General features: G+C 37.6%; 1 protein-coding gene and 1 non-coding gene across 2 annotated transcripts; one reads left to right on the forward strand and one right to left on the reverse strand.

Moving 5' to 3' along the window:
* Positions 1-135: 135 nt before the first annotated feature.
* LOC145228275 (uncharacterized) lies at positions 136-9026 on the reverse strand. Its single transcript, XM_080093280.1, has 12 exons — positions 8966-9026; positions 8220-8318; positions 7880-8017; positions 7665-7793; positions 4931-5062; positions 4521-4618; positions 3943-4150; positions 3377-3508; positions 3200-3307; positions 1803-1957; positions 643-709; positions 136-257 (listed from the first exon to the last, which is right to left on the reverse strand). The coding sequence occupies exons 1-12, from the start codon at positions 9024-9026 to the stop codon at positions 136-138; spliced, it is 1449 nt and encodes a 482-aa protein (XP_079949406.1).
* Positions 6265-6371, forward strand: LOC145230782 (U6 spliceosomal RNA). The gene has a single exon (XR_013860771.1). It is a non-coding gene; the product is annotated as a U6 spliceosomal RNA (small nuclear RNA).
* Positions 9027-9620: the final 594 nt, after the last annotated feature.

Here is a 9620-nt window from a genome sequence, read left to right on the forward strand (position 1 = left end):
GTTTACTGTTTTTCTACATCACTGGCAATTTTGTTTTCCGCAGAGACTTTAAAAAAAATCTCATACAAAGCTGTTTAATATTGATGCCATCTTTTTTGGTAAGAAACAATAGGCAAAAATCATTTGACAAAGCGTCTAATGGTTTACGTGCCTAAAAAGTTGTAGAAAGCTTGACAATTCCATGTAATTGCTGTCGTAACCCGAATAAGTCGGCAATCGGGTGCCGATGCAGGTCCACCAATCCACAAGGGTCAAATCTACAAGTTGAAAAATGCAAGCAATACTGTGTATGCAAAATTTGATACCGTCATTGACAAAAGTAATTTAATCATAAACATAATTGCCAGATACTTTATATATATTGAGTACATCAAGCAGACGTTTCAACAATCGCTGTTGTGATCATCAGTGCAGGTTGTCAATAGAGCTAGAGCCGGGTTTTTACAAGCCTTCTTATAAGTTGTGTATTTGATTAAATTATGCTTTACAAGTCCTTGTATGCTTACTGATTTTTGGCCAACAATTAAGTTTTAAAAGCATACATGCTCATCAAACACTGCTAACCAAAAATACAAAAAAAAACGTTATATACAACGCTACTATTATTCTTATAGTTTAGCGCATTTCGTAACCGGTTAATACCTTCAAGAGCTGGTTCAGGAGAAATCCCTTCTCCCAATAGGAAACCAGACGGTTCAGGACAATCGGACTGTAACAAAATCAAATTAATCAGCAAAATATTTGCCTGGTGTAACAAATAAATAAATTCTGCCGTACATTGACGTAGCCGTTTGGAACAAAAAGGCAAATCGAAAAGGGAAATTTTAGTCCCATAACTCGTTGTATTAAACTAACTTGTATGGAGTCACTCATATTTGCCTATCTAAAAGATGTTTGGTCCCTCCAAATTTTTGTTTTCCTATGTTACTGCTTGTTTGTCATTGTTTTTAGTTATTTTTAACCGCCGTACAATGCCATAGGACAGGGATCGGCAACCTTTTTTCTACTGCGGACCGGTTTTGAAACTGAAATTTTATCGCGGACCGGTCTTTAAAAAACTACAAATATTTAGCAATGAAAACGCATGAATTAGGGACCGGTACCGGGCCGCGGACCGGCGGTTGCCGACCACTGCCATAGGATATTCATTCAAAACGTTTTCGTTTTTTGTCTGCAACATTTTTTTTGTTATTTGCAAAAAACTTAAAACTTAACAAGAGTTGTTGGTACGGTTCAACTTCATTTTAAGAAAGTATTGATCAAACATTGCGCTGTTAGTTACTTCACACTCGGTCTCATTTGTGCCGCAATTGAACTAACGACCTAGTTCGTGATTTTTAAACCGGACTGATTCCTTGGTTCGCATTTCAGAGTTGTAAACGGGCCTGAAATTGGAGCCTGAACCCGTTTGGCCCAAAAGTTTGATTGGCAGGCTTAAACATTGAAGCACCAGGAAAGACCAAGACAACAAACGCAATAGAAAATTGGTCTTGAACAAGGCGTTTTAGGGCTGTTTGACATTAGAGTGAATTAGACTGTAAAGTCAGGCCCGAATCAGGCCCGTTTTGGGGGGAAACCTAAGCCTAAACCCGGCCCGAAAAGCCCACTCGACTTACAATTTTGTCGCACTTAACTTTGAGGAGATCCTTTTTGCCCTGGTTTAATCCCGCTCGACCGAATAATGTAGTAAAGTTCCGGATAATCTAATGTATTTTAAAATTCTTTCCGGACACTAACTTTACGTTTAAGTATCGGACAGAAATATTTGGACGCCTGCAGTAAAAACTAACGTTTTAAGTTACCTCCAGCATACAAAATGCAGATTCACTGCTGGTACGAACGCTACCATTGCTGCAAGCGCATCCAGATGAACATACAGCTGTACAAATGCGCTCTTCACAGGTCCTCCTGCAATCCCCGTCACAATCAGTTTCAACAAGATCGCCGGGGCATAGACCTGCAACAACATAACATTTTAAAGCTTGACCAAAACGCAAAAACACAGTGATAACGAAGCATGTAAGCAAAAAAGGGCTTCGTAAGTGGGAATTAATAATAGCCGATTGAGTAAATGCGAAATAGCGATCCATACCTAATAAAGTATGTCATTGATTGTGTTATTATATTACATTATGTTGATAAAATAGAAAACTAGTGTTTTTATAAAATAACATTTGATTTAACACGGTATTACCATAACACTATTCCGTTATCCCAAATTTTCTTTATAAACCGTGCAAAATCCATTTAAATTAATCACCTTCTTGTGCATGAATAGTTTAAACCGGCAAACAATAAAGCAAGCAGCGCAGCAATCCGTTTGTCTATCGAATTGTGGAACGCTGTTGGTGTTATTAGGAGAGATGTCCTGCCAAATGCCTCGGAGTTTCTCGCAACAGGACACCAAGCATTAGGACGAAAAGAGAACTAAATACTCCACTCTTTGAGAGTGACCATTCTGGCGTTTCAAACGCCCGTTGAATGCAACGCAACGAGACAAACGATCAATTGTTACGATCATTGCTGCGATAGCTAGTTGGCATTTGCATGTTTTATTCCCAAAGCGTGCTCTGAATCGATTTTCATGATTGATTTGGAACCAAGACCCCAGAAACAGCCCAAAAACTTTGTGTTTACATTTCACTAAAACGATTTTACAACGTTCGAAATTGAATTTTAAAACGGCAAATATATGCTTTTTTAGTTTGTTAAATATAATTAATCAGTTATGATAAACATAAGTTCAATACTGCGATCAGCCATGATGCATAGTACACGCAAGGCCTGCGAATCAGCCGGTCACCAGGCATTCTTGAATATGGCAAGGTATAGCCTGGAAAAATCATAAATTCTTAACCGGGTGGTTTCCTAATCCTATTACAAAGCTGACAGCATACGAAGCAGGCAACGGTGCTTGTGATTCGACTTTTGGTGGGTTCAAAATAAAGTCTGTGTTGCTCAGAGCGAGGGCCCCGGAAAATCTCCTGTCGTGGGTTTATATTCCACCGCAGCTAGATTTTTCTAGCCTTTGCCTTGCCATATGGGAATGCTTGGATACCGGTCGATTCGGCCTTCAATAGTCCGGGCGTACTATGATTAAACTTGAATTAACTTTTTCATTTATTGAAATATGTCTGTCAGAAAATTTTATTTAATTTCCAAGGTACATAACGTAAAGAAAGATTCATAAACAACGTACCTTCTGTTGGTCGAGACTGATTTATTGCAAAAGCAACAAAAGTGGGAATCTCAACTTTGTAAAGTCCATGAAATTGCACGAATGTGTCCAAAAAGGGTTCGTCCAAATCTTTCAACAACAAAAAAATATTAATAAACAAACATACCAAGTGAAGGAGCAAAAAAATGCGTATATTACCTCTACATTCGCCCAAATATCCACCTCCAATGTAGCCCGTTCTACATTCGCATTCGTAAGTACCTACTTCGTTGTAACATTCCGCTGCGTTTGGATCGCAATTATCCGTGCCCAAGTCACACTCGTTAACATCTGAAAGAGTGAAAAATTATGACCAAGTTCAGTAAAATAGTCTTTAGGGTACGTTTAATTTTGAAATACAGTAAACCTCGGTTAACCCGGACCTTTTGAAAAAAAAAACTGTCCAAATTAGGTCCGGCTTAACCGAGGTTTACTGTTTTGCTAATTTAACGAAAATGCCTATTGTTTAAGATGTGTTGTCACAAGTGCTTTAAATTCGATATGACACTCAACAAATTGTATCTGAGGACAGACAATACAAATATTCAAGCAATCGTTCTGTTTTAAATTGAAAACGGCTTTAGTTGCGTATCTCAAGACAATAAGCAACGTCTCGACCCATGCAGATTTTAATCGTCTACTTTCATATGCTCACATATAGGCCTCGCAGTTTGTAAAGAAATGTGCATTAGCTGATTGTGTTATTATTTCGTAACAATACTAGCCTGCACATTCAGTTCCGGATCCTTCATATCCAGACAAGCAAGTGCATAGATCGCTTGTTTCATGTGAGCAACTCGCCGAGAAGTCGCATGGCATGTAAGTCACCAGTTCGTTGATAACGTCAGGGTTTATGTACGGAAAAAGCTGGTGAAGTGAATTGTCTGCACCAACGGTGTGAAATTGGGTTGTTGGTATGGAAGCTATTTGTGCCTGCGGATTATAATAAATAAAACACTCATTTGCAGTGTTCGTTACCTTGGATTTGCAGTGTTCGTTACCTTTTATCTTGAGGTTATTGGCGTTTTGGCATAGTACCAGGTTTTTGTACATACAACATTGTTTTTTAAACGATTTTACTTTCATAGCTGGTCCGTACATGGTTTTATTTGTTCTAACAAAAAGCGTAAACAACATAATCAACAAAGGGAATTATTACTATTGAAGTATACCGTTTATAAACCATTGTACCTTCAAATTAACAAATGAACAACGTTTAATAAGGTAGCACAAATCTCTTGTAGTACAGCCAGGAGTCCAGGACTGGTTAAAATGCAACATTTTTTGTTTGCAGCCAACTTACGAAAGCGTCTGATTCTGTAATTTCTCCGTAGTCCAGCTGATGTAGCAGCGTTTTTGCTGCCTCCCTGACCACTTCAAAAACTCCACATTGAGATGCCTCTGTTAATTAGGAGATAAAACAGTCTTAAAACTTTATTAAATAAATCACAAATGTGGCAAAAAAGCATTGACTGCAGTAACAGGGTAAAACCGTAAAACCGTAACAGCATATCCTATTCGCAACACCACAAAGGGCGTTTTATGTAATGGACATTACGATATCTTCGACCAAGTCGTGCACAACGCATAAACAACGTAGCAGGTGCTTAATATATCGAGTTTAGATTTTTACATACTAAATAATCGGTTAGGTGGACGAAGTACTAGCAGATAGCTTCACAATTTCATAAAACCTGTTCTTATTATTTGTACCTTGGCATATTCCATCATTGATTTCATACCCAGGAGTACACGAACAATCAAAACTGCCTTCTGTATTGGAGCACTCGTAGAAATCAATCAAATGGCCACATGCGGCTTCACTATCAATACATTCGTCGATGTCTGAAACAACAATAACTGGGACTTGACTAGCTGTTCAGTTGTGTCGCTTTTTTCAATTTAGTTTTTCAACTTATAAACCAATTTAGTGATCAACAACAGTAATTATCAAACAGTTGCTTGTTAACAGTTGCAAGTGGAAAGCATGAAATAGACAGTGGCCAAATAAATAAAAGTAGTTAATACAACAATTAAAATACGTTCAGTTGACATTCAACAAGGATACTGCTTGAACTTGTAAGTATTGATCGCATACATCGCTTACGATAAAGCGTGAATGTAAACCAACGTACAAAGCGACGCCCTTCTTCCCTAACAAGAAACAAGGCGATGCATCAAGCACTCTGGCGTAGATACTTGGTTCATTCTCAGCACGGGACATAAACATACACAGTTAAAGAAACAGAATACTATCCCGAACGTTTTATGTTTATCAAGGCAAGCTTCTCCCCGTGTCCATTGTCCAATGTCTCCAAACTCAATTTCTTTCTCTTTTACAATGGGAAACCCGCACAGCACCAACCGACCTTTTTCTCTTTTTTTCACCGCGCGTTCACGATAGACTGGCGCGAGATAAATGAGCAACTCTTAACCGCAGACCTCAAAGTTGGTAATGCCAAGCGGTTTTTGACAATGTATTTTTTTAAGTTGTTTTCATTTTGATGTTAAAGTGCCAACAAATATTTACATTTTTATCAAAAAAAAATTTGTCGCTATAGGTAAATAATGGATTACTAAATTTATCTTTGACACAATTCGCAACTATTACCAAAAGTACTTATTTCTAACCCTGCTGTTATTGCATTTGTTGCACTTTTCAAACTTGGAATAAATTTTAATTCCTGACAGGTCGTTGCCTTGGACACAGAAAGTGGCCAGGGCAGGACAATTTCAAAATCAGTGAGGGTTTTTAACTAAATTCATTGTTTTTAGACGTTAAACTTATAAATTTGTCGTTTTTGTTCAACTTTTGCATTAACTAGCATAGTAATGGACTGTATTACTCTAACTATGCATTTTTATTACTTTTTTCGGAGTAAGATACGTTTGTTTTGTATTTTGAAAATAGCAAAATCAAAATGCAGCCAGTTTTGTCTGTTCTGCCAGATACGTAAAATTTGGGCTTTCTCCAGACATCGCGCACCACAAACCTTAGTTTATCCTTACTACGCGCTCTCATTAAGGGGGGCGGGAAAAATACTAATGTACTTGCTTCGGCAGTACATATACTAAAATTGGAACGATACAGAGAAGATTAGCATGGCCCCTGCGCAAGGATGACACGCAAAATCGTGAAGCGTTCCTCATTTTTAATTAAAAAAAATAACTGCAAACATATTTTTTACTCCACCTTTAAACAAAAATGACAATCCCTGGCTTAAACTAAACGCGTTCTACACGCGAACCAGTTTTTTAGCCTTTTATACGGTTATTACGTGTATTACATGAGGTTCTGGTTTGTGTGCAAGTAAGATTGGTATTTAAAGTTGCATTTACCAAGCTAATTACATCGTTAATTATCGTTTTTTTTTTTCAAAAACTTGTTTCGGTTTGTTTTATTTGCGGTGCTCCGCTCATGGCTCCTTAGCGGCACCATCAGTCATTTTGCACAAAAGTGTTCACACACGATATCGATAGAAAAATAGAAAAGTTAGTTAAAGCATATTTAAAGCGGCCATATTAAGTTTTCTCGGTCCTCACTGACTAATCGTTTTTGCGACACTTTTTTACAGTCTTACAAACAAACCAATCTTGAAAGAATACAATTTGCAACATTAATGTTAAAATTAACACTGCTACCGATAATAAATAACACGGAAGATATGTTCCAGCGTTATCATGCAGATGATTTTTTCACCAATCCCTAAACCAGGGGTACGTGTACCCCTTGGGGGTACGAAGCACCAAAGCAGGGGGTACGGCATGCAGGGTGAATTTATACGCTATTTAGGCACATTTGTGAAGAATACGTAGCAATGTAGGCTACTTTGTTAGCCTATATGTCTTTGACTGATTTGAATTGACTGATTGTTGGTGTGCTGTAAATATTGTTGAACTTAAGACAATGCATGCATTTAACACGTAAGTTATAAATGCACTGAGTTCAATTCCTATGATTACAATTTTGTTTAGGCTACTTCCCTCGGCCATTGTAGACAGGGGGTACGAGAAAATTTTATAAACGCTCAAAGGGTACGAGCACTAAAAAGGTTAAGAAACACTGCCCTAAACATTCTGTGACCACGAAAAACTAGCAATGCGTTGAACCCGCCTGAAAAGGTCGGGGCCGAAATCGAATATTCGACCATAAAAATCAGTCCGAAACCTAAAACCTGTTTTTGATGAATGTTTTCAACTGAACCTTGTATTGTTGATGCAGGTGAACTGATTTATAACACTCCCAAAACAACTTTTACAGTACGCAAGCCGATCATAACCCGTATTAACTTTTGCAGACAACTTAACATCGACGAAAATGCATATTTACCCGAAATGTTTAGGCCAACTGAAACTTGGGTGTGTCACGAGTAAAATCAACAAATACTTTGAGGCTTAAGCCGTTTAAGTACCTATGAGCAATAAATAAACATTTTCTAACACTGACCTTCACATGAGTCTGTTTCCTCATTTAGTTGATATCCATCAAAACAATTGCAAGTGAAAGACCCGTTGAGATTTTCACAAGAGCTCGTTCCTTCATCACAAACGCCAGGTTCCAAGCATTCGTTGATGTCTGTGCAGTTAACATGTTACAAAAAAAAGTTTTCTAAAAACCTTTAGGCCTACATGGCAAATATTGATAAATATCTGAGCTTTTACCTTCGCAAACTTTTCCTGTGTTATTGGAAACGTCAAGAAAACCGTCAAAGCATGTGCAATTGTAGCTGGAAATAAAGTTTGAGCACACAGCGTTCACATCGCAAGGAAAACTTTCGGTTGAGTCACACTCATCAAAATCTGAAAAAAAGGTAAAATTTAACTTCGGCTCAAATTAAAATTTTAGCAGCAAGATTTTGATTTCTTACTTTTAGGCAGTTTGACGAATGATATTTAGTTGTGTTTGTTGACACATTGTTATTTAATCCACAAATAAGAGACAAAACAGGGTATTCTAGGTAGTTAGGCCATGTACATGTTTAGATCTTTTTTAGTACATTACCTCCAAGTTCAATGGTAGTATTCAGCGTAGCGGATAAGTTGCCCACAAAGCTTTCAATCAGCGACAAAAGGGAACTGTCGAATGTTAGGACAAGGTTGCCTTGAAACAGAATATTTTTCACCACAAGTCAAAATATTGATTGGCAACAATTCCAAAACGTGTTTCAGTAAGTGTTTTTAACGCAAGTTTGGGTAGGCTATTTGTAATAGTTGATGTGTTAAAAAGAAGCCCCTTAATTAGTTAAGTTTTATATTGAGATAGATGACCTGGTAGACTATAGCGTGACACCTTAACCTGCTTTGTAAAGTTAACTGTGCTTAACTTTCCTTACTAACTTCCGAAGACAGACTATAGATGCAAAGTGCTCGTTACAACTGCAAATTTTTTTCTCAAATTTTTTTTTTCTAAAACAAATTGGCTTGTCCTGTTTTCCACATCTAGAATTAAAATTGCCCTCGACAAAGTTGTAAGCAAGCCCTGAATTGGAAACCCGAAACTACAGGCTTGCCCCAACACAAATTTTTAAAATAATCCAAATCGGACCAAAAAGTTGTTGAAATTGCTGAACAAATAATGTCGAGTGTGAAGTCATGACCTGAATTCAGCCTGTTTTATTTAAACTTAGACCATACTTCGCTTGTTCGACAAAAGTTACTAGATTCGGTACTATAACTGGTTTAGACCAGTCTCATGTCAGAAAGTTCGTAAAATGGACAACATAGCAAAATGTTTGCTGTATAACTTACCTTGTGCTGTTCCGGTGCAGCTCAAAGCTACAGCTATCACCAACAGATAATTTGTCCACATATTTTACTAAAGCCAAAACTAATATGGTAAAAAAACTGAAAGAAAAATACGAGATTCGGTAACAATGTGGCAATTCAACAAAATCTTTCTTAGTATGTCTACAGGGTGCGCTGCGATATTCATCTGAGAAATGAAATCACCAAACCTTCGTCAGGCATTTGTCCAGTAATAAGAAGAGTACATTGCTTAAATTGTTGATTTTAAATTTGCCAATTGGTTTAACATGAAAAGCAAAGTTACGTGGGAAAAATATATTAGCATCCAGCGGTATCCGTGGTTACTTAGCAACGCGATAATCTATTTGTGCTAGGCATCTTAACGACGAGTACACAAGACTATCTGCCATGACCACTAATTGCCGGATGTGGCTAGGAGACTCAATTACATAGTTACACAAGCCTTTGGTTGTAAGCCTAATTTTGAAAAACTTTAACAAGCGTGGAATTGTTTTTTGTGTATCAGTTGATTTAGGGCGTAACCATAGGGCCAAGACACACTCCTAAAATTATGCACTTTTAATAGAAGTTTACTTCTGTTGCCGAGTATCTAACTGGGTGATTATGATTCGGTATGGCGCCTTCAATGGGCCTGGCG

The sequence above is a fragment of the Phallusia mammillata genome, chromosome 5, assembly GCF_965637545.1.
Source record: "Phallusia mammillata chromosome 5, kaPhaMamm4.hap1.1, whole genome shotgun sequence".
Classification (NCBI taxonomy): Eukaryota; Metazoa; Chordata; class Ascidiacea; order Phlebobranchia; family Ascidiidae; genus Phallusia; species Phallusia mammillata.